General features: G+C 48.9%; 1 protein-coding gene across 3 annotated transcripts in view; it reads left to right on the top strand.

The window, feature by feature from the left end:
- Positions 1-25,930, top strand: part of LOC144098767 (uncharacterized) — a 305,162-nt gene that overhangs the window by 270,566 nt on the left and 8,666 nt on the right. For all 3 annotated transcript variants that reach the window (XM_077631630.1, XM_077631631.1, XM_077631629.1), the window contains one exon: positions 21,033-21,299. In XM_077631630.1, the coding sequence (XP_077487756.1) occupies positions 21,033-21,299 (267 nt within the window). The remainder of the gene's footprint in view (positions 1-21,032; positions 21,300-25,930) is intronic.

The raw sequence follows: 25,930 nt of genomic DNA, 5'->3' as shown, positions 1-25,930 counted from the left end.
GCACGCTGGGGATAATCACGGGGTGGTCGTAAAAACAGAGCGCCTCGACCTCGCCATCTGCGACGGTCGAGCTCTTGGCGCTGCGCTTCCTAACAGGGGCTCTGCGCGTTCGGAAAATTGTTCGTCCCTTTTAATGCTCCGCAGTCTTACCTTGACCCCTCCTTTCTCTCGCCTGATTACTTCGGGGATCGCCGATTATTGGGATCACTGTCCAGCGCAGGTCCCCCTGCCCGGCGCCGCCCTGTACCCAATATACTAACAGCGTGCAGCGCTGTGTTTGCGTTGAAGCAATCGCACCCGTTTCTAATGCGTGCACATGGTGGGTACACACTCGGTTTCCGAGTCACTGTAATCTTCGGCGTGCGCCCTCTTATTGGGCCCCTCCGAAGTTCTCGGTTGCTTTGCATCTGGGTGGCATTTTGCCAGTACACTTACACGAAGCCTGAACTTCTGCTAGGCTGCTTTCGTCTGTCGGTACTCAATGTGCGCGTTTGTGCGTGGCACTTTTGGCAATCGTCCTGGTGGCCGTCGTGGGTCACATGAACACTGAAGACATTTTCTTCACCCCCCCACCTCCCTATACACCAGCGCACATGTCCTTGACGGCTCAAGTCTACCTGGAAAGCGGAAGCTTTTGTGTTGATGATTTGCCCAAAGCTTTTCGTCCCAGAGAAGCGACTGTGACATTAGTCTTGCTGCATAAACTAACCTGTCGTAGCCCGCTGTTTTAGCTCAGGCCTCTCCTTTCTAACGTCCTTGTAAAAGAGAAGAATATATGCTCGTTCCTTCTTTGGTTGATTTTGTGTCTTAAAGAAGGCGAAAGAGAACAAACGGCCTTGAATAGACAGCAAACGCGCATTGGCGCAAGCCTAAATAAGTTTCAGGTTTGAAGTTTATTTACATCATCGATGTGGGTAGGTCTCCCTTTGCGTGGCATACAGCAGGAAAATGAGGCACAGCACATTGCAAATATCAAACGATCGGCTAATAGTTCACACAATGCTTTTTACGCACATACAGTATATAGATACAGAATATTTTAGACATGATATAAAAGTACATGATAACATCTTTTTCTACGTTAAAGCGGCTCGAAAAAACTAACAAGGAGAAAAGGAATTTGACAGGTCATCTGAAGCGTAGGGTAGGTAAGCACTAGCCTGTTAAAGTAGCAGAGGAAGTTCTAATTTGTGCCGATGGAATGGAGGAGAAATGGAAGGCTGCAGAGGCACAGGTGAATTGATGTGGTTGGGGAGTTCTCTGACCGAGGCTCCGCGAGAGGCGTGTGTAATTGGAAACCATTTGTTCCGCAGAGGACTGAAGCTTACTTATGACGATAATGATGATAATGGTGAAGACTATTTGCTGCTGTTCTGACCCGGACAAAAGTGAGCGTCCGTGATGTAAGAGGCACCGGCGTCGCTCAGTGGAGTGCGCCTGAGGGCCACAAATCTTCCTTCTGGTGTGTGTGTGGGGTCAAACGTAGCTGTCTTTTCTCTTGTTTTTCGTCACGCAGCAGCGGTTGCATTTTCGAGTGCGACGACTCGTCGCTGCAGAATAAGAACAAAAACGAGAAAAAACAGAGCGAAAACATCCCACGCTAAAGAGGAGGCGTGTTTTTTTTTTTTTTTTCCGCAGGCCCGCAGGGCTCACTCTAGCGTGACAGCAGGTGTCCCTCGCCCCACTGCCAGACATCCCAGGCTCTTGTCTTTTTTTTTTTTTTCAGTCTTCGCTGCGTACACGTTTCTTTCTTTCTTTTTTCTTTGCTCGTTCTCTCATTTTGCTGCTTTTTCTCTGCGCTTTTTTCCGCATGTGGGAAGGAGAAAGCAAGACGATGTACCTTTCGTTTTTCGATTCAGAGAAAGAGCCGAGTGTTGGTCTGGAGTGTCTCGCCGCGGGGCCTGTTGTTAAGAGCGATGTGCGTTCCACCGGGCATCCGTCACACGGGGCTCGGAAGACGCTTTCACCTGGTGGTGTTGTGCCCCTGCGGAAAACAATGGTTGGCTCGCTCGGTGCCTTCTGCGAAAGTGGGCGCGGCCGACTTAAACGACCGTTCGGTGATCGCGACACCGCCCCCGACGTCTACAGTGGCGTGGCCGACCGCTTTGTCCGCGAGTTGGAAGTCCGGTCCTCGCGGTGGCTCTCGCGCGGATCCCGACGCCGTATTCTTCAGCTGATTGCATGTCGAGGCAGATGAAGCTGCGAATGCTGCCACCGAAAAAGAAAGGCCACTTTTGCGCAGCCCCTCTCTGCGTGGGCAGCGTAAGTTCCAGCCTGCATGCTGTTCTGGCGTCGGGGCGTTCTTGTTATTTGCTAGAAATAAAGAACAATAAAGAAAGATCCACACACGAGGTGCTAGCTGCAACTGCGGAAGAAACGCTTTTCCACCGATTTCATCGAGATTGCTATTTGAGGCATACTTGCTGTCATACGATGCGGAGACAATTTGATTGGTAACTAACAGTTTCACGTGCTTTAATTCCTGTTTCTTGAAGAACTGCAGGGTTACTAGAAGTATAGTCGCTATAGCCACCATCCTTGAAGTAATGAAGCCCGCTAGGCCAATGTGGCTTTCACACGTCTCTCCCTTTCTCTCTGCTTGCAATTTAGCTTCAAAAGCTTAATGCCCAAGTACACGGAGAAGCCCCTTGCTCTCTCATAAGTGGCGCATTTAACAATAGCATGCAGCTAGCTCGAAGCCTGAAGGGGAAGAACTTTCGTGCACTTAGCAGCAGCGTACGCCGTTTATTACGTCACCTTTGCTCGCTTTGTGTGGGTCACGTGCGTGTTTATCTGCATTCCTTTTATGTATAGCACATTAGCGCAGGGAAGTATATAACCGGAAGCGCTTTGCTTCAACCCCTTCATCTGGTTTCGCCGTTAACCTCCCTGCCTACACCTCGTTCTCAACAATAATAAAAACAAAAAAGGAAGTGCTCCTCTCGTCTCGGCCAGGCGAGAAGGCATCTGCTCTGCAGACCGTTTATACCGGGCATAAACATGCCTACACTGACGCACACCCACCCTTCTTGCTCTTGCATTGTTTTTATGTTGTTTTTTTTCGTCTACGTATTTTGCTTTTCCGATGGGCTGGTCTGAAGCCTCCACCACCTCCAAGCCGGAACTTGGCCCCCGCCGTCCTGTGCCCCCGTAGTAGATGCCGGCCGGCTGATATATGTATAATATGCGTTTCTTGACCCTCATGAGCGCCGGCTGAAGCCAAATGGCCGGTAAAATGAAAGTCGCCACCGTTTTTCGCCTTGTTTGAGGCTGCGCCTCGAGAGCGTCTTGGCGCAGGCCGCTCGATTTGCACTTTCCACCTTGGGCCCTGAGCCTGTCTGCAGGAGCCGCCGACGGGGATCACATCCGGACTTGTTTTACGGCGGTTTTACGGCGTTTTGACTTTTACCGTGCCCTTCTTCTCTTTCCATTTCGTTGTGTTAGTGTTGTTACCGCGGGCTGGTGGAGAGAAGAAGGTCGTTAGCGATCATCAGATCAAACTTCGCTTTAAAGTTCTGTCAAAAAGCAGACGGGATGTGCCCCCTGTTGCGATAGGTTCCCAGGCCAACGTGTCCGTGGCAGGAAGGGCGGTCGCAGGAACTTTTTGCTGAAAAGGAGGTGCGAACGAGGATCAGGGTGCAACGATTTTGGTTTGATACGGTCACCATTTTGAAGCGGTCTAACGAGGCTCGGACTACTGCAACTTCAGCACTAAAAAAAAAAAAATACAACTTAATAATAATTTCACAGCAACTGACCGACTAAAACGGTTCACTGCAGTTACTTTTAGGAGTAACGGCTATCTTCAGGAGTACCTTTTCCTGAAGCCAGTGAACTTTGATTTGCTATTGACGACACTCCTTAAGAAATTTAACACGAATCAATCCTCAATGCGACCCAGCGATAAGGCATCGTGAGAAAGTGATACAGTAGCTTTCTGTTGGCTTGCATGTCATTTGTGCTCATGTGTAACGCCTTCGCCTTTGCTGCTCTGTTGCTTTTGTACTGCTTCAGAGTGTCGTCAGAGAGACGAAGAAATATCGGCAAGCTTAGTGCACGGCTTGCCCGTGGGCTTCAAAGGCCAAAACGTAAAAAGAACCGTGAACAAAAGCAGTTTGGTATGAAAACATTGAAAAGATGTTATCGCGCGTTAATGGTGTTTACACAAAGCTTCAGCAGAAAAGTTCGGGCTGTCGGCGAGCGTAGTCGGATTTCTCTGACGCCCGCTAAGAGATCCCGCTCGCGAGTGCACGATTCTGAATAGCGCCGGCGGTGCGTTTACACGGCGGCGATAATGGTCGGGGTTGACCTTATCGAAGTAACGGAGCCTCCTGATGTAAGCATCTCTGAGGAGCCCTTATTATAAGGCACCTATATAGCTGGGCTCCAAAACAGAGCAAGGGAAGCGATCTAAACAAGCATCAGAACTTGTAATCTGCAAATCAAGAACGCTATCTAATGGTCTAAGTTAACTATCACAGGGGACCTTAAGCGCGAGAACGGGTTGCGCAACCAGTGCTACAGAGAAAAAACAAAAACATTACTTGATTCTTGTAACCAACTGTAACTCATTTCCTGCTTGTACGCAGCAGTTACAAGACGTGTATACGCATATCCTCTTCTTGTTCTTCGACTTGTCCTGATGCAGATCAGCTCGCACCGTCTGGCGTACCGTTTGCGGCGAAGTTGCATCTATTGGTTCTCTCTCGTCCCCGAGGTAACGATTGCACGGAGTGCTTGGGCGTACAGAGACCCGCCGCGCGCAAGGCGCCTAATTGTCGCTAATCGCACCAGCTCGCCTGCGGCAAGCGACAGTACACTGAGCCGAGCCCGGGAATGTTTTTTTTTTTTTTTCTCGGAATGGCCTGCATGTTTTGTGCAAGGCGTGCAGCTCTCGGGGCGATCAGCGCAGCACTGACGTATTCGTCAAACCGGTCTCTAAATGCCGCCGCCAACTGTCAGGGGAAATAATAATACCCTGGCTCACAATGCAAGAAAGAAATAAACTGAAATGAACTGTGGGTAAGCCTGCGAGGAGGTGGAGAGGGTGTCGCAAATAAGCGGGGAGTAGTCACGCCACACAGACGTAGCCTGTCACTGTGCATGGGCTTCAGCTAGCGCTGCTCGAAGAACTCTCGATTATTTCTGCTTTTGCATGTTCTATACTTGGTCCGTGAAGCCTGCTTCAGACTGCCGACGATCGAGTTCGACGAGTTCTGTGCTTTAGTTTTTTTTTTACTTGCTTCCGTTTGTTGCGTTCAAGGTCACGCTTTTTGGATGGCGGCAACTTCTGCGCCTTCTGTAACCCGGGCAATTTGCATCCGAAGTCCTTTTCGTCTCGTATTTCCCACTCTCGAGTCCGCGGTGGGGTTCGAGTGGCACCCTGCCTCCGGCCTTGGAAATAGACGGGTATTTCTCCGTTCCGTTCCCAGCAGCCGTGCACAGATAGGAGCAAGGGGCGTGGCATGCAAATTGCTGAAAGGCCAGATCGCGCGCGCTTTCTGGTTTGTTCATTTTCTGCGTCACATTTTCTGATTCCTCTGGGTTGCGTGTACTTTTCTTGTGGCTTTTACTCTGATGTTTGTTCTAGGGTGCGAATCAGATGAAAGGAGCGCCACATGTAAGCTTGTTAGCATTATTCTGTTAGTTTTTTTTATTTCCTTTTCTCTTCTTTTCCACTTCCTACTTTGCTGGCTTGACGCATGCACTTCGGGCCTTCATCTTTTTAGCTTTTTTTTCTTTTTGTGTGTTCAAACCTGCTTGTTGCGAAAGGCGGGTTCTAAAAAAGACCCATGATGATGATGGCCTCTGGCTGAATGGCACGTACCCACGGTGGGGGATTGGAAGACCAATGTGATAGCGCGCGCGCAAAACATCGATGAGCTTCTGCTTTTTTTTTACTATTTGCAGAGTGTCTCATGACGTATTTTTGTATTCTTTTTCATTTTCTAGCAAGACGCTTGCCCACGGGCTGCTAGAACGCGGGGACTGAGGCAGCTCTCCGTGGCTATCGACCGCATCGAATACTTTTCGCTTCTCCCCGAGCCTTTATCTCAAGAGAGAGAGAGACTTGGCTTGGCTGTGTGTGTCAACACCTGACGCGTCTTTCGCCCGCTGTGCTAAGCGAAAGTGGCAGTCCACTTCGGCGGCTCCTAAAGTTTATCTTTCTTCGGGCTGGACTTTCCCGCGCCCCTTTATCGGAGCGCGTGTGAACGTGGCGAAGCTCATTTTCCGGTCCTGAGTGGCTCGTTCAGGCTTATACAGCGACTGCGGTTGGAATGTCTCTGGAGCACACCGCTGAAGTAACTTGCTTCGGCAGTGGCACACAGCTAATGCACGCTGCGATGCACCCTGCATACGCTTTGCACGGCCACTTATAGAGCCCTAACTGAAATGGCGAAGTTGAGCAACCAATGAGGCCGTGCTACAAGCGCAGCCACTCCCGAGAGAGTTATTTGTAAACGCACCGTCACTGCCACCTGACGGCTGCTTTTGAGGCCCCCTGCGTTGCACTGGAGGGCGTTTCGACGACGGTACAGAACATAGTCAATGTCTTCGTTACATAATTTTTTTTTCGCGCGGTGGCTTTCTTTTAATGACTGAGTACAGTTATGACTTGGTACAGTTTCCAAAGCGGAAGCTTGAGGAAATTCGGCTAACTGTTACTTCGAAACGAGTGCAGTGCTTGTGCTTATAACTTTGTCAGCATTATGCGCGAAAAAACGCAGTTACCATAATACGAAGAGAAAGGCGGAGAGTAGGAATAATTGCCGTGAACAGAAACGTGTCAGAAGGATATTCCCTCCTCTACCCTTGTTGATTCCTTGGGACCGTTTTCTTGTTTTTTTTTTTCACATTAAAAGTGCTTTACTACGTTTACTCGTACGACAGCACGTGTGAATGCAGTCAATGCACTCTGCTGAATATATATATATATATATATATATATATATATATATATATATATATATATATATATATATATATATATATATATATATATATATATATATATATATATATATATATATATATATATATATATATATAAAACACGGATTAAGGTCTGCTTGTGTGCATGGTGGTGATCGTGAAGCTGAAATCAGAAATAATTTAGAAACCACCTGCAAGCCCGCAATCCTGATATATATATATATATATATATATATATATATATATATATATATATATATATATATATATATATATATATATATATATATATATATATATATGGCTAGGTTTCTTGGGCAGGAAAGGTTTCTAGGGCTATGTGGCAATACGCTTGAAAACAGACGTGGTGAAGAAACAGGTATTTTTTGTCTTGACGTTTCGGCCGGGGACCGGCCTTCGTGGCTCCTCATGGCGCCATGACATGACGTAGCCTCTACTACGATTGCTCTCATCCCACGAACCGGTATACTTAAGCACTCAGTGTGCTGACAGGTGCTCAATGCGGCTTTCTACGCGACACAGGCTGCAGAGAGTTTTCTTTCCAACCATTCGTGCAATATGGAAGATGGTAAGGCGCTTCGATTGGGAGACCTTGCACTGGAAAGCATGAGCCCACAAAAGAAACCGGCCGTCACTCAGTCATTCCGTCTTTTTTACTGCATTCCTGTGGTGTCCTGCACTCAGAATGCAGAAGGGGAAACATCTGGCTGGTGCAGTAGAGGCTTTGCTCCCGTCCTGGTCCGCGTACTAATGTGGCAAAAATACTTGGATCCCAAAGGGCTCGTTGTATTTTCCCTTGTCTATTGTCCGGACAAAGAGTTTCTATATTAGCGAGGCGTAAATACGTTGAAAAGTTTGGTCCCCAGAAAAACTGCACATAATTCGAGTCGTCCATATTAACGGGAGTCGTATTAACGAACAACACTTGCTGTTGGGCTAGTTGGTTATTTTCCATGCCTACATGGAAAATAAGCAACTAGCCCTAGAGCAAGCGTTGCTTAAATATATTTATAGTAAAATGGTCTCGAACTGCATTAACGAGGCTCGGCTGTAGCGTCGAAGTATAATCTTGCCCGAAGAGGTTGCAGTAACGTGCCTTCTGTGCTGTCTGGATGCTGTTCCTGAAACGTACTTCTGGATTGAGGAAGTTAGATGCAAGGCCCACGACAGCTGTACAGGCTTCGCCCGGCCCAGCAAAAGCATAGTGGCGCAGCTTTTGTAGGCGAACATGAACAGGCAAGAAGTTGAAAGGACGGTTCTTAGGCTCTCTCTTCGAGTGCGTCTAAAAAGATTGCGCTGTTGTGTAGGAAATACCCAGCCCAACAACAGGTATCTCTTTAATGGACACCGAGGGCTAATGAAGTTGGTCTATATCGATCGATCACAGCTTTTAGTGATTTACAGGATAATTTAACTGAAAACGGAGCTTAATGCAAGTCTAAAACTGCACAGAAATGAGAGGCGCACGTATTGTTGTGAAACGTCGTTATCGCAAACGAACTGGGATAACGTCGAATACGTTTTGTGTTGCGAATCTCTGAGGCCAGGCCACACCGCCATCCGCTTCCACCGGCGCATCCTGGAGTTCCCGATGCACAGAACGTCGTCATCAAGGTCGGGAGCTTGAACCGGGTGCCGAGAAAAAATATTTCAACTTTAATTCCATATTTCTCTGTAATATATGTTTTTGTTTTGCTTTTGCTACGCACCGAATGTCAGCAGAGCCATAAAAAGCCACGCCATAGAATTTCACAAAGGAGGAAAGTTCTATAGAGTTGCTTTCAGTGTCCGTTTAAACAGTGGCTGTTCATCCACTTCCGCCCTCGACGTTGCAAGTTGCGGTCCCAGAGCACCACTAACCGCAACCGTGTCAGGCGCGCCTTCGTTGCAAGGTCGTCGAGAAGTCGAGACACGGCCTTCGCGAGACGCGTAATCTGAGCTGCCCGAGGCTTCAGTGGCTGCCGGAGTCAACGGCCGCCCCCTAGGTGGAGCACGCCCCGAGACAGCGCAAGTGTCATGGCGTGTCGTCGAGCGCCATCGTCGCGTTGCCAAATGAGCGCCCTAACTCTCGCGCGCACGAGACAAAAACACAGGCTGCGGAGATACACGCACCGCTGCGTCGGGTATATAGAACGGGGAAGCGCTGTGGCGCCGGAAAGTAGCGGTGCACCCCTATTTGAAGCGAAAAGCTTCACCACGCTAAGTAAAGCAGTCTTCGGGTAGGCAGCACAACGACCTTGAACGACCTTCAGCCAAACCAAGAGACCACTAATCATGTATGATCAGTTTTTGATGCCAAGCCAAATCCACTCATTGGTTAGTCATGTCGTTGCTCGTGCAGTTAGTTGGCTACGGATGCGTTCGGGTCTTGCGCGCGCGACCGTTTTCCGAAGAAAATAAAACTACCGCTAGCCGTGAAGTGCATCACGTGACCACACTGGGCCAATCACAGACACGAAGCAGAGAGAAAATAGAGGTTAAGTGTAGAGGTGAGGAGGATGGCGGCAAGATGAAAGAATGGTGTTGCGTGCTCAATGTAGGAGGCCCTTAGCTCTAGTACTGGCGTCGGCCAATCAGGGGCGCGGAGTCAAGAAGCAGCTCTTGATTGGCCGGGAGCCTTGGCGATCACGAATCGCGATAGACAAGGAATGGAACACGTCCAAAGCGGCAGCCAATTGCAGACCTTTCTTTCGTGTGAGCAGCCTTATGTCTATACGGCCACCATTTAGGCCAACAAGGCGAGAAACAGTTGAATAGGCGTTGACACAGCGCCTATGCATTGGATGTTTAAATGAGGCTTGGGTGAACGTGCGCCCGTGCCGTTGTGTTAACCTGCATCCTGATTAATCGTCATAAACGCGCCGGGTCTTGAGCTCTCCATCCGTTCACCGAGAGTCAGCCCTTAGTTTTTATCCAGGATACACTGCACGGCCCTATTCGGCAGTAGTCAGCGCTGACCTTCTAGTAAAGGAATAGAGGCATAGAGGCAAAAAACAACGCCGGTGTTCGCACGCTACATTACTCCGTGCTGTTTTGCGTGCAGCGCGGATGAGCGTCGCGTGCACCGCCTTTCGGGGGGGGGGGGGGGGGGGATTGTTTGACGCGAATGTCGGCAATCACGCCGACGGCGGAGCCGTAATCCAGTCCGACAGCGGTTCTAAAGTGCTGCCGAGGAGAACAAAGGCAGGCGTATTATACGCGGGGCCACTCACCAACGTCGCAGGGGCGATGCTTGAGTGTCTTCTTCCAACCGTCCGCTTCCCCACTCCCCTCTCACACACTGTCTCTTTCGCCGCTTAGGAAGGAGCTTTGCAACAGCGAACGCTTGTACCGAACAACCCGCGTTCGTTTTTCAGTCTTTTCCGAGCGGGAAATGCGACAGGGTTGCAGCCGGTGTACGGCTGTTTCCTTCATCTGCATATGTGTCTCCGTGTTGTGTTCGTTTTGTGCTGCACTGGCGTTCGTATAACTCGCCTTCGCATTCGAAAAACAAAAACAAACGTGGGGAAGGATTCCTCGTGTCTGTCGTCTATGTGTTTTCCCGTAGCGATGAGCATTGTTTGGCTGCCGTTCGACATTTATCCCGCATGTCTTTTTTTTTTTTTTTGGGGGGGGGGGCGCATGTACCGAGTGTGGTACCCATAACTGTCATTTGCGGACGCTTCCGCGGTTTTGTCTTTCTGATCTATAGGGGAAGCGGAAGTCGTTCTATCTGTGTGTTTGTGCCGGTTCTTGCTTGATCAATCTTCCTTATGAGAGTATAGCATGTTCCCTGTGTAGTGTTTTGCCTGCTTTGCACTTGCCTATCCACCGCGTCATACCAGGTGCAGCCTAACGCGGTCAATGGTCAATATACGTCGAATGCGACTAAGCCTATGAAAGTGGTCGTGAAAGTAAAAATGACATTAGAAAGTGGCTTGGCGGTAAACTGAATTGAAGTGCTTTTGTTAAATACGCCTCTTTACCCATGCGCCGCAACATTGCCAAGAGGCGCATTACCTGTGATAGCAGTATATATTCATCCAAAACTTCGGAATCATTTACATTTCTGCAGGAAAAAACTGAAAAGTCAAAAAGCTTCATGTGTGTGAGTCGTCATGGGATATACACTTCGGGCACACTGGCGCTGGAGATGGCACTGAGGGAAAAAAAAAAAAAGGAATGCCGTGTTTACCGGCCTACAGCCCGCGGACTGTGGTAGAACTTTACTCTGTGCGGACTATTCACAGGTACTATCTTACAGCGTTAAGTTAAAACGCCATAAAGGGCAATTTTTCTACACCGTAAGATCGCCCGTTCGGCTGTGCCTTGCGCAACTCATTCTCACCACCATGTTTTCTTGATATTTGTTTGTTTTTCGGCCATCCTTGAGCTGTGCTTCTGCTACCAGCGGGCTTGCTAAGTGCTCGCGTTTGTCTGTTTAAGCTTCAACAACACAGACTTGATCTGTAACCAAGTTTCTTCGGCCACAAATACAATCTTCCAAACAGGAATCACAAATACTGCCGCGTCAGTCCAGCCCGAGTACCAGTTGAAAGCTTTCTTCAGTGCGCTGATCAGTTTACTATACAGGTCTTCCGTTCCGCAGGTGCGTGCTGTTTCGATCTTTGCACCGGAAGTGACGTTTTGCGCGACAGAGAGAGCTCGCTTGACAGCCCAACGTAACCCTGCACAATCACCGCGAACGTTCTTATCAGGCAACCAACAGACAACCTGAGTCGCCCGTGCAAACAAGACACACGATCGACCTATCTATCTGACGTTAAAAGTGAGCGCCAGGAATTCCACCTGTCGCCCGGCGGTGTTTATATACGACCTAAAACTTGAAAGTTTGAGGAGGTAGGAAGTTTAGGCAGAGCTTTCTTTTTTTTCCTCTCTCCAAAAAACTGGCAGAACAGGAAGACCTCCCTTCGGGGAAGGGAGAGGAGTAGGGGGCGGTCGCAACGCTCGTTCCTAGTCAGGGCGATATTAACAAAAACAGCAGCGTCCATACAACGCGCCTCGCACACGTGTACGCATATCCGCGAGCTCGACTTATATTTATTTGGCTTCGCCGGCGTCTTCTCTTCCCTGTTCGCGCCGCTTTTCTCGCGCAGGTCTCCCCCCGCGAGAGATTTATCGGGAGGGCAACGCAGTCGTAAAGACGTCATGTGGGCGAGCGCAACCTCGCCGCGGTGGGCATCGTGGCACGAGGACAGACAGGAGGAATGTATGGGCAGGAGACCCCAGGGGAAGGGGGAGGGGGGGGGGGGGGGTGTCAAGCGGCACTGCAGTGAAGCGGCGATACGGCGATACCCGCGTGACGCATGTGTACACCTGCAGTGCGCCAGTCAGACGTCACGCGTGGCGTGTCGCTGTGCATGTGTTGTGCATCGTTCACTGAGCATTCGTTCTCTTTTCTCTCTCTCTCTCTCCTGCACACACACACACACACTCACTCACTCATTCACTCACTCACTCACTCACTCACACTCACTCACTCACACTCATTCACTCACACTCACTCACTCACTCCCCTACTCACTCATTCACTCACACTCACTCACTCACTCCCCTACTCACTCACACTCACTCATTCACTCACTCACACACTCACTCACTCATTCACTCACTCACTCTCACTCACTCACTTACTCGCTCACTCATTCATTCATTCACTCACTCACTCACTCACCTACTCACTCACTCACTCACTCACTCATTCACACTCACTCTCACTCACTCACTCACACACTCACTCACTCGCTCGCTCATTCATTCACTCACTCACTCACTCACTCACTCACTCACTCACTCACTCACTCACTCACTCACTCACTCACTCACTCACTCACTCACTCACTCACTCACTCACTCACTCTCCGCTGGATTCACCCCGCTGTCTTACCTCGCGAAGAGCCATCTCTCAGCCACACATCTCTCTAGCCGCAGAAGTTTAGCCAAAGCCGACACCGTGGAATACGCCGCCGAAGGAGACGCAGTTGTGCGGAGCTTGAAGCACTCAGTCTTTTGCTGCACTACATCGGTCTCTATCTCGCGCACTCTTGCGTGGGCTGCGTGTTACGTGCACCGAGGTTTATCGTCGTACAACGAAGAAACGGAAGGAAAAAAGACCGCGCTATAGAAAGAAGAAAGAAAAAAAATCTGGCGGAAGTCCGAGCACAAAGTGCGTGAGAAATGGCGAGAGCGCCCAAGAGACTGGGTCCCGCCCGGATCCTTACGCGTCTTTTTCTTTCCGGGAGGCGGGTGCCCGGCGACGGGGGTCTATGTTGCTCACGATAATGCGCCTTGTAACTGCGCCAGCAGCACGCTCCTGTCGCGTCTGGCAGTTAGAAAGCACTCAGACTGCCCACACAGCAGAACCCGTTTGTATCGCTACAGTTGCGGGGAACCGCCTACCTCATAGCGACCTCCATTGTTTATCGTGGTCTTGGTGCCCTAAGTTTACTAACACCGTAAGCCTCTGGGAAAGGGTTAAAGGGTCTATGTATTTGCTTTCTTGGGGGCACTCAAGTTTAGTACCGCTGTACGACTTCTTCGTTTAGACGGGGCGCCTCGGGCCTCTGTAGGTGTCGGTAACATTGTTACAGGACGCGCGTCCCCTATGCAAGAACACTTTAAACGGGCTACAGGCATATATGCGACGCTCTGTGCTCTGTACGTTAGCGCACAGTTTCTGTGCTGCCCGAGGATTTGATTAAGACGCGCTCTGCGTACAGTGTGATGCGCATTCCCGGAAGTAGAAATGAGTCAGTGTTGCGCCTACACTGGGCATGTAAGCGAGGCTTTCTTGAGATGAAGACGTCTTTCTGTTGGGCGCACGGTTGAACGCTGTGAACGTCTTTCAGTGAATGTCGAATTGTATATTCGTGCGGGGCACCTCGGTCGTGGCAGAACGCCATGGCGAGGGATGAAATATTATGCGCGTTTATAGTCAGAATTGGTTAAGGATAGAAAAAGAACACACGCGACCACTGCTGCGCGTCTCTATCAGCAGCAAAGCTCGTACACCAGCGCTTACAATTAATCTTCGGACCGTTTCCCCGGTTAGTCAGACGTTTGAAAAATAATAGTAACGACACTGAAGCTTACTCGTATTGCGCGAGAACGCCCGCGCCCCCCTTCTTATTTTGCACATCCATCTATTGCGGTCTGTGGAAAGAACTGTGCATGGGTAAAATACTCTCGATCAATAATGCAGAGGTCGAGACTTGGGCACAGAACGATTCATTCTGTTAGGTCTGACGACCGATCCTTCAGGGCAGTATACGTTTTTCGAGTCCTTCTTGTTATCGTTTTCTTCTGTCGGCTGGCTGCTTACGTTGAATTAAGAGTTATCGATTGTAGCACACCTTGACGATCATTTAAGTATCGAATGATTTATAACTGAGACATGCGCTTGCTAGATCGCCATTTCCGCGTTTTGTGCCACGTCTTCTATTCCTATTTGGAGCTTTTTTTTTTGTATTAACATCATGTTGCATCGCCCGTCTTTCCTGATTCGTTTAGCTTAAATATACAATCCTAGCTTCAAAAAATAGCGTAAAAAAGGAATTTGAGCTGCACTACGAGAATATAACCCGCCGTTAAATTCAGTGCACCCTTTGGGAAGCAACGGAGGAAACCTTCACTAACCATTTGCAAAGTTTCGGCCCAGACTTATATAAGCATTTTCTGAATTTTATGGGCGTTATTCTCTCTTAGTGCTTTTGTCAATGGAGCCAACTGTGCTTTAGCTGACGTGCTTTGAACTGGAACAGCAAAACTTATGTTACTTATGTTCACTGCTACCAGGATAGAGAGTCCGATTGGAATCGATTCCGTCCACGTTTACAAAATCTACAAGGACAAAGCCCTTACAAAAATTTTATTAGACAATGTATATTGAAATTCTTGTTATAGATAGTTTGCGTCACTAAAAAAATTTCGTGCAGGTCGCTGTATAACCCAGTGCAGTCGAAAGTTGTTGTAATTCCTAATCGCATCTCAGCTTTTATACGAATCATTGCGATCAAGAGCGCTCTGTCCTTGTCGAGTCGTTTCTGCATGCTGATATGTAGAGAAGCGGAAGTTATAAAACGGATAAAACTTTCAAGAAAAAAACAACAGAGACGTATGGCGCATTTTTCAACGCCTAAGTGCAGCGACCAGGCACGCGTGTGTCATGTCAGTGTCTTTTAGTTCGTTAAGCTTAAAGCAGGAAGTGCCAGTTACAGCCTCCTGGGGGAGGCCACTTCACTTTCAGTGAGTTCTAGCTGCCAACTTTTGTCCTGAGTTAGTGTAAGGGCTTAGCCTACACACCCAGTAAGAGTGCATACGCGGGTGCTACACTCTAAGCAGTAAGGAGTAAAGAGGGAGTAAGTTGTCCTCTGTTGCGCACCCTTTTACATAAAATGGAGTGCGCTAGAGTACAGCTTACTCTCTCTTTGCTCTTTACTCCCATATAGGCGCATTCGTGCATAGAGTTTATACTATTTGTCACTCGTTTTCCAAAGGAATACACAATGTGTTTCACCTAATACTGTCAGCAGTTTTCAAAATTGGCTTTTTGAATTAGAAGAGCGCTTTTTTTTTCGATATAGTACTTTCAGTGGTGTAGTGCATCAGAATACAGTAAAAGACGGGATGACTACAGCAGGCTGGTTATTCTTTATTTAAAAGGATCCCGTGGCGCCGGAGGCACTATTGAGAGGGGGGGGGGGGCGGCTAAGAGGTTTGTAAAATCTTTTCACAGAGTTGCGGCGCACCCTATCCGCAGGCAAACGATTCCAGTCGTCGAGGGCCCGAACAAAACATAATTTTTGAAAAGATTAGTCCTGGAGGTGCCAGGTCGAACTTTAAAGCTGTTATCTTTTCGACAAGAGAGATGATGGGGCGAGTGAAGATTGAAGCATCGGTGCGCCTGGCACGTGCCCTCTCTTTGTCGCCCCCAGTCGGCCAATGCGAAAGAAGCGCACGCGGCATCCGTACCGCTGTGTGATGCGCGCTCGTAGGCGTGGCTAGCACGCTTTCTGTCCGCGCAGTTTCGTTTTCGGCCGTGTGCGGCCCCAGAATTCCTTGCGCTACAGTGGCGACGAGAATGGCATTTAAAAAATATGGCTGGGGTTCAACGTGGCTTGAACTATAGTTATACGAGCGAAAGTTCCGTTAAGCATGGCGTCCGCTGTCTCAAATCAAATGTCAAGGGTCAAGGTCAGGTATCCAGTGGTCACAGTCATATCATCACGTGGTCGTACTACCATAGCTTGGGCCATGCCACCACTCAGTTAAGTTCAGTTTGACCTTGTGATGCATTGAAGGTCATTGTAGATGTGTCACTATCTTGAATCAGAAGTCAAGGTCAGGTACCCAGTGGTCATGGTCATATGATCACGTGGTCGTACTACCATAGCTTGGGCCATGCCACCACTCAGTTAAGTTCAGTTTGACCTTGTGATGCATTGAAGGTCATTGTAGATGTGTCACTATCTTGAATCAGAAGTCAAGGTCAGGTACCCAGTGGTCATAGTCATATGATCACGTGGTCGTACTTCCATAGCTTGGGCCATGCCACCACGCAGTTAAGTTCGATTTGACCTTGTGAGGCACTGAAGGTCATTGTCTCATCCATATCGAAATCGGAAGTTTTACGCCGAGGAGTAGAGCTCTCGCTCTACAATCTAAAAACGAATATAGATCTTCATTACGGTGGGCTACAAGCTTTCAATAAATAAGGAGCTTAACAGACATAGTTAGGAAATTAAATGTTCAGTACCAGTCAACCAGCCAGCTAGTTATAGCACGTCAGAGCTGTATTCTGGTGCAGTGCACCACCAATGCTATGGCGAAAAAAGCCCTCTTCTAATTCAGAAAACCAATTTATAAGATTGCTGGCAGCCTTAGGTGAAACACCCTGTATATATGCGCGCTGTACAGTCTCCTCCGTGCGGTGCAAATGCGGGCCATACGGTCTGGCCTCCAAGCACTGGCGCGTTATTTAGGTGACCGCAGCCGATATATTTACCCCGCTTATACATCGCTATCCCCTATCTCTTAATCGGCACAGAGTCGTCGAAGCGAGACCGTTTTTATGGCGGTTCTGAGCACAGCCTATAACGCTGGACGCGTCCTGAATTAGGCGCACTCTACCACCGTTGCCGGTTTTTCGTGCTTGCCGAGCGCGATATTTTGCCGGCAATCGCTTCCTACGCTTCGCGCGCCCACGTTCGTTCGAGAGAGGCAGTTGTCACTGCCCTGTCGCCTATGCTGCGGTTCAGTGCACTCTGTGCCGTGCCTTGATGCATGCGGGCCGATATATTTCTCAGCGTGCGGGCCTCGCTCAATTCTCGCATTGGAGACCCCTTCGTGGGCTCCGGATGGTCTCATGAGAAACCAGTCCCATGTGTCCCTTTTGACATTTGTTCAGGGCAGTTTGTCGTCGAGCGTATCGTTAATGAGGCCCACATATTGCTGCTGCATCGTGCCCCGTGCGTAATCGAGCGGAAGATATATGCGATCGCAATCGTCAGCAATCCGGTCGAATGATCGGCATTATCAAAGGGTGCAACCTCAGTGTTGCTAAGTTTATTCTTCGCATCCGAAAGCTGGTCAGCTTCGACTCGTAATAAAAAAAAATCAAGTCTGGTAGCGCAGGCAGAAATCTATGTGATGGAAAGCAGTTCGTGAGAACTGTCTTCACTGTCGTGAAATCAACCCTTCATTTAAGATCTAGCGTTCTTTCTCATATCATCCTTCAGGAGTAATTAATGAGCCGCTTTCTTGCAAACGTTTGTGTGGTACAGTAGAGGTGCTCTTTTTTTTTACTATTCGTGATGTTCTATCCTGGCTCATCGCTGTTATTTGGTCGCGTTGCAAGGCCCCGCTTACCGAAAGAAAAAAAAGCTTTAAAATAACTTTTTTTTTCTCACAACATTCTGTCCTTCCGCGGAGACTTCATCGGAGCCGGACGCACGTATACTATCGGCTGAATTTAAATTTCCGCAAGAACTTACGAAATATGAAATGCGGCACGATAGGCAAGACAGTGTAGAAATTGTGTCTTGCTTCCATTTCTGCTTCACCGGAGTGTGAGGCGGTTGCTCTTGCCCTGCCAAGCGAAGATTTGTGCAGACGAAACGTATACAGCGATGGCAGTGAAAACAAATAAGAATAGTAATAAGAGCAGGTAATCTGGCGGACACATCTCTTTTTTGTTTGTTTGTTTGTTAAAACAAATAAGAATATCAATAAGAGCAGGTAATCTGGCGGACACATCTCTTTTTTGTTTGTTTGTTTGTTAAAACAAATAAGAATATCAATAAGAGCAGGTAATCTGTCGGACACATCTCTTTGTTTGTTTGTTTGTTTGTTAAAACAAATAAGAATATCAATAAGAGCAGGTAATCTGGCGGACACATCTCTTTGTTTGTTTGTTTGTTAAAACAAATAAGAATATCAATAAGAGCAGGTAATCTGGCGGACACATCTCTTTTTTGTTTGTTTGTTTGTTAAAACAAATAAGAATATCAATAAGAGCAGGTAATCTGGCGGACACATCTCTTTTTTGTTTGTTTGTTAAAACAAATAATATCAATAAGAGCAGGTAATCTGGCGGACACATCTTTTTTGTTTGTTAAAACAAATAAGAATATCAATAAGAGCAGGTAATCTGGCGGACACATCTCTTTTTTTGTTTGTTTGTTTGTTAAAACAAATAAGAATATCAATAAGAGCAGGTAATCTGGCGGACACATCTTTTTTGTTTGTTTGTTTGTTAAAACAAATAAGAATATCAATAAGAGCAGGTAATCTGGCGGACACATCTCTTTGTTTGTTTGTTTGTTTGTTAAAACAAATAAGAATATCAATAAGAGCAGGTAATCTGGCGGACACATCTCTGTTTTTGTTTGTTTGTTAAAACAAATAAGAATATCAATAAGAGCAGGTAATCTGGCGGACACATCTTTTTTGTTTGTTTGTTTGTTTGTTAAAACAAATAAGAATATCAATAAGAGCAGGTAATCTGGCGGACACATCTCTTTTTTGTTTGTTTGTTTGTTAAAACAAATAATAATATCAATAAGGGCAGGTAATCTGGCGGACACATCTCTTTTTTGTTTGTTTGTTTGTTAAAACAAATAAGAATATCAATAAGAGCAGGTAATCTGGCGGACACATCTCTTTGTTTGTTTGTTAAAACAAATAAGAATATCAATAAGAGCAGGTAATCTGGCGGACACATCTCTGTTTTTGTTTGTTTGTTTGTTAAAACAAATAAGAATATCAATAAGAGCAGGTAATCTGTCGGACACATCTCTTTGTTTGTTTGTTTGTTTGTTAAAACAAATAAGAATATCAATAAGAGCAGGTAATCTGGCGGACACATCTCTTTTTTGTTTGTTTGTTAAAACAAATAAGAATATCAATAAGAGCAGGTAATCTGGCGGACACATCTCTTTTTTGTTTGTTTGTTTGTTAAAACAAATAAGAATATCAATAAGAGCAGGTAATCTGGCGGACACATCTCTTTGTTTGTTTGTTAAAACAAATAAGAATATCAATAAGAGCAGGTAATCTGGCGGACACATCTCTTTTTTGTTTGTTTTTTTAAGCTGAGAATGCTGCTATCACGGATCAAAACATATGAAACAGCACAAATCGCACAAAATTGACGCGATTATATCTGTATGGTCGAAAACAAGAGAGACCTCAACACGTTTAAATGCTTCTCTGATCGCGACGTTATTACATATGCCTTTAAGCCGCGACCGTTCACGTCGGAAACGTGTTTGGCTCGAACTCTATATCGCATTTTTAACGATCACCTTCGAGCGGTGTACGAGCCAAATAGCTGCTTTTACAATGGCCGTTGTCAAGCGCTGGTTTGCCGAGTCGGTGTGTCATGAAATGGCTACTTGGCATGCTGGGTGTGTCCCGACAGCGGCGATTTTTTACGAGCATTCTGAGAACGGCTGTGCGCTCCGAGTCCAAGGCTCTTTTTTCCTAGCGTTTAAATCTATTTTTAATGCTTTGCGCCTGTGGAGCGATTAACCTCTTTAGATCGTTCGGTGTGCAACGTATGTGCCATATTTTGCTTGTTTTCAGGCTTCAGGGGTTCTGCGCGTTTGTCAGTACCTTTAAAGACTACATCACGAACTTCGGAAGTACTGCGAATTACGAACGCGTTAAGCAGTCGCGACCTCGCTCGAACGATCAGTACAGCCAGATAAACTAAATACGATTTTAGACCGTGTATCATATCCGTTGAAGAACGCCTAATTGGATCTTGCAAGTCTAAGATGGCAGCACTGCGAGATGTCTGGCATAATCAGAACAAACGAGTTAAAGCGTCGATACAGGTGTAGGCGTTTCGAACTTAAGGTGAATGTAGGCACGCACATTTCTCACCTTAGTACCGTGCTGTAGGCATCTGGATGTGCAGCACGCGATGAATACAGCGGGATACAGCACCGTAGGTACCAAATCGCACTTTTACTAGTAAAACATTTGACTGTTGCATTGTGCCCTTCTGTAGCAGCTTTCGCGTTGATGGTGTACGCTGTCTTCTGAACCGGCAGCCAGGATTAAATTAAACGCACGCACTGCTTTCTCGCTCACTTCGATGCATCTATTTTAGACAGCGATAAAAACATGTGCCTTCCATTGTTCCGATTCTAGTATTTTCAGTCTGGCTTGAATGACCAATTTTGATTATGCTGCTCGCCTCTTCTCCCTTTCTCTTTTCAATCCCATCATTCCTCTTCCCCAGTGCAGTGTATCCAACCGGAGCACCCTTCTGGTTGACATCCCTTCCTTCCTTATTCCTCTTTACCCCCCCCCCCCCCCCCCCCCCCCCGCTCTCTTGTATTTTCAAGGTCAGCGGTGTGAAGTACAGCTCATAACACATGTGGCCGATATGCTTTGTTTAAAAGTTCCTTAATTGGGTTAGGAATAAGTGCCGAGCTCGGTGATGCTTCCTGCAGGTCTGGGATGGCAACCAAAAACGGGGGCGAAATGAATGCAAACTTTCGGCCGTCGAATAACGGTCGAAGGACGTTTGAAGGTCTCACACTGCGCCTCGTGGCGGTCCGTGCATGCAGGTGCACCTGTACTTCTCCTCGCTGCCGGAGGACAAGGTGCCGTACGTGAACAGCGTGGGCGAGAAGTACCGCATCCGGCAGCTGCTGCACCAGCTTCCGCCGCACGACTCCGAGGTGCGCTACTGCAACGGCCTCTGCGAGGAGGAACGCCGCGAACTGCGCCTCTTCTCGGGACAGCGCAAGCGCGAGGCCCTCGGCAGGGGAACCGTCCGGCAGCTACCCGTCGACGCGGCCGCCCTACCGCAGCAGCCCATGGTGTGCCAGAACGTGAGTGCCTCTCTCCTTCCACTTGCTCACTCGCACAGTCTCTCACCCGTAGGGGATATGCCGCCACGCACAGTCTCTCACCCGTAGGGGATATGCCGCCAAGTTGCTTCACAAACAACCAGTCCAACAATTTCGGACAAAAATTTCGAAAATTGCAAAATTGCAAGATACTTTTATGGTATGTGGGGTTTTAATAGGCGAGATAAATACACTCTCCCCGCTTAATCGCTGCTGACACAGTTCAAAACCGCCAGACCCCACCCTGTGATCGGCCTTGCTCTGAGGGAACAAAGGAACGACACACTGGCTGACACAAACAGGCATTTGCTGCTACAACAGCAGTAACGCCCGCTAGCAACAAAATACGCTAATGAATCGAGGTCGTCCGACTCAGCAGCAAGTTTACGAGCGAATGTTCGCCCGCGCTAGGGCAAGCGATACTCCGAAGCCGGACGGGACGAGATGCGGGAGTACGTTCTCCCCGCCACTTCCTCGCCCCGCTGGCGAAGAGCGGAGCTGCGTGCGAAACGTCCGCTCGCGCCGGCGATCCCAGCCGAAGAGAGTGCGCTCTCCCGCGCGCCCAGCAACAACGCCCTCTGTCGCGCTCGTGTCACCCTGTCTTGTTAGTTACGTTAACCAGGGAGAGTGACGTGGCGCGCCCCGCATCGAGGCGAAGCCGTTGCTGCAGGGTGCATCGCGGGAAAGCCAAGGAAAAGGGAACCGCGGGGCGAGTCCCCACAGGTAATATCGAAGATGATGGTCCATTCCCCTGATATGTAGCAAAATCTTTCTTTTTAAGTGTTTCCATCGGTCGCATCGAACAACAGTTAAGACTACCATAGAATACCAATGGGGAACGCTTTTGACGATAGCAAAAACGTGAATAGAAATAAAAATTCAAGACTGCCGCAGGGTGATTTGTAGACACATTGATTGTTATAGTGAAATCTTGCATTGTATGAAAAAAAAAATGCGTTCATAAATGGTTTCCTGTTCAAAAATGCTTTTTGTCCGGAATTGCTGGGTTGAACACACAGTCTGTCCGGTCACTCACTCGACCCCATATTCTTCGAGGCCCGGTCGATTTTATATAGAACAGTCGTCTGGCAATGAAGCCCCGCATTAGAAATTGTGTGCCTCGCGTTTCTGCGTTGTTGTTGTTGCGACTGAAGGAAGAATGAAAAGTGCACGGGCCTACCCACTGGCTCAAGCTGAGCCACAATCGTTGCCACATGCAGATAGTAGGAGTGTTAAAAGGGAGGAAACAGGAAAGATTGAAAGAAAAACCGCGCGTTTAACAACCGCGACATCTGAAGCGACGACGACGGTTTAGCAACAGATACCCCCGGTGACAAGGAGCCCTCGCCACATGTGCGAAAGCCTCGAGATCCCAGCCCCGTAAGGCCAGGAAGCCGCCTCCCGTCCTGTCTGCGCACGAACCGCTGGGCAACCATATATATATATATATTACTCCTCCTTCTCCCTTTTGTTTTCCTCCACATTTTTGTTCTGTTTTGTGCGCTTCACTCGACCCCTCTCTTTTTCCCAGTACGCGCGATCTGATCGGTTCCGCCGTTTCCCGGTCGCCTGAGCGCAGCCCTCCGTACTCGTTTATTTGCGAGGTCGCAGCCAAAAGCAAACGGTCGCAGGGTGAGGCAAGAATGTGCGCGTATACAAACACACAGCCCGGTGCAGATTCCGCGTGCGTCCGGTAAAGACGCAGGTAATCTCGATGCCCATCGGCGGGGCGGCAGGTCGGCCGAGCTGTGCCGGGGGCAAGCACGGCTGTGTTTCTAGTGAGGTAAGGGGAGGAGGAGGAGGGCCGGGCCTCCCCTCGTTTTACGATCGCACTGCGGGGTATCGCACGATGCCTGGCCGCCGCAGCGACCCCGACGTCGTTCCCCCCACCCCGTGTTATCGCGCTCCCACCCCTCGACGCTGACGGCCCCTGCCTGCCGTTAATACATTACGGAAACCCCGAATTCATCTGTCTATTCCTTATTGCATTAGGGCGTCCCACGTTGCGTGAGCAGCGGGGCGAGGGGTTGTGGTGAAGGAGAGGGGCATCTGGCGGCGTAAAAGGGGGAAGCGAGGAGGAATGACGCTAGGGGAGTGTGCCAAAGGAGAGAGAGAGAGAGAGCGCTGTCGACGCACAAAGAACCCGAACCCGGGGTTCGAGCCATAATACTGCGCCGATCGACGCACCCCCTGTAGCTGACGCCCTGCTGTTCTGCGTGAGTTTGCAGATTGAGAAGCACTTGCAGTAGTTGATAGCGATCTGGGTTGTTGATAAACTGCGAATCCGCTAAAATGTTAAAAGAGTGGAGACAGCAAAATTTTCAGAGCATGTTTTCCCACTGGATTCATGCGTACGGGCACGACGTTAGTAAACATTGATCACCACCTGGAATTCGTTAGCGATCAATAAATAATTTTTAATTGAATTTTTTTCCCTCTGTAGTTTCATTTTCGAGACCAGTCTGCGAGGTTGGAAGAGATTATGAGGTTGAGGCGTACTAAAATTGCAATATAACAGCTGCCTTGCCGTTTTAATTTATTCAAACTCTTACGCTTAACTGCTCCAGGAGCCGAAATGGCAACAAGTGAACGAAGAGCTAATATATTGCAGTTTTTGTTTGCCTCACGCGATCTTGCTCAGTTGTGACTACGCAACCGTCTTTCGACTGCTGAAAACTCAACCGAAACTGCACTCAACTGTGAGTAAGGTATGTAGCGCAGGTGAATTGCACGTAGTGATTAATGTTTACTAACATCTTACGCGTCATATGAAGAAGCACAAATACAGTGCGGAAATTTTGGTGCCTTTATCCCTTTAACGAATGTGTAGCACCAGCTGGTTGCTCTGAGCGCCGAGCCTCTGACTCTGCCCTCTTGCGTGGGCAGAATCATTTGTACCTACCTGACCTTCGGACTAATATCTATGTCCAGAGTTAGGGACTCCTGGAAGAGCGATGTTGACCATGAACACCATGACCTGGCTACGTCTGAGAAACTTGCAATTCGTATGACAAGCTCCGCATTCTGTGCAATTCGTTATTAACGACCCTGCCGCGGTGGCTCAGTAGTTAGGGCGCTCGACTACTGATCCGGAGTTCCCGGGTTCGAACCCGACCGCGGCGGCTGCGTTTTTATGGAGGAAGAACGCTAAGGCGCCCGTGTGCTGTGCGATGTCAGTGCACGTTAAAGATCCCCAGGTGGTCGAAATTATTCCGGAGCCCTCCACTACGGCACCTCTTCTTCCTTTCTTCTTTCACTCCCTCCTTTATCCCTTCCCTTACGGCGCGGTTCAGGTGTCCAACGATATACGAGACATACTGCGCCATTTTCCTTTCCCCCAAAAACCAATTATTATTATGCGGGAAGAAATACGCGGTCCTATACGGACATATCGCATTCCAGAATCAACCGTCGTGTATACCTCGAATTAGAAAAGTGCCCAAGCAGCAGCTGTTCTTCACAAAACGTGGCTCTGTCAGTGGCGCCCTTCTCATCCTTCTCCGTGCCTGTCACCTTAGGGTTAACAGCAAGGCGAGTGGTGTGACAAGAGCGGCCTCACGCACACTTCCGTTCCAGGAGTCGCGTAGCGCAAAGCCACCGCGTACCACACGCGGCGGGTTCGAACCGCGCTCTCACCAGCGGCGTCGTACGCCGCTCCGCGCTCGAGCCGTGAGTCATGCAAACCGCGCGATATCCCGCTACAACGCGGGCTGCAGGCAGCGTGGGGGGGACAGCCCAAGCGGGCCAGCGTGAGCGGCGGTCGATACCCCTCCACAACACATCATACACGGCCTAGCCCGGCAGCAGCAACAGCAACGCGGGCAGCGTGGCGTCGTGACGTGTCGCTCGGTGCCACGGACGGACGCTCGAGGAGCGGTTCTTTGTGAGCGACTCCTCTTCCCCCAACGCACCTCGATATCCACGCCGCGCCTCCGAGTTCCTTTCATCGTGCCGGTGCGCGCTCTCCTGACGTGACGCGCGTACGCGGACCGGAAGAGTGTGGCCGCTGCCGACACCTTTTGAAGCGCGTTTCGACGAGGAAGGGGGGTGACTCTTTAGCGAGCCGTGTGTGTGTTGTGCGAGCTTCTTTGGCCGGGGTGTGTCCTGTGCGGTGCGTGACTTCGCTGGCGCCGGTGGCCGGCCCTTCAACGTGGGCGCCCAGTTCAGCAGTGCGTGGGCACCTGTGGTGCGGACGCATGAAGCGCTTTGCAAACACGGGTAGGAAGTCGAGTTTACTCTCCCACCCTCTCCCTCTCGTCTCGGGCCTGCCTCTCTTCGCTTTCGCTCCGCTCTCCTCCTTAGCGCGGTGTGGTCTACGCTCTCGAGATCTGGACTGTTGCCTGTCCAAACACCTCTCTGCAGTCTCTTACGTCCTTGTTCTTTTTTGTTTAATTGTTATTATTTTTTAAAGCAAGTATACGTGTCTGTAAGTGGACGCTTTTCTCCGACCTTCGACGTTCAGGGCTGCCTTCGATTCCGGCAGGCGTGGGAGCACTGTCCCTTTGCTCTTGTTAAGTGTATGTTTGCAGTCTAGACTGCTTAACAGCAGGTTACGGTGGACGTCAGTTGCTAGTGTAGAGGGAGCTGCGTGACACACACGCGTGGGTCTGCTC

This window comes from Amblyomma americanum, chromosome 7, assembly GCF_052857255.1.
Source record: "Amblyomma americanum isolate KBUSLIRL-KWMA chromosome 7, ASM5285725v1, whole genome shotgun sequence".
Lineage (NCBI taxonomy): Eukaryota > Metazoa > Arthropoda > Arachnida > Ixodida > Ixodidae > Amblyomma > Amblyomma americanum.
Note: the sequence above shows the minus strand (reverse complement) of the source record. Positions and strands in the feature narration are given on the sequence as shown.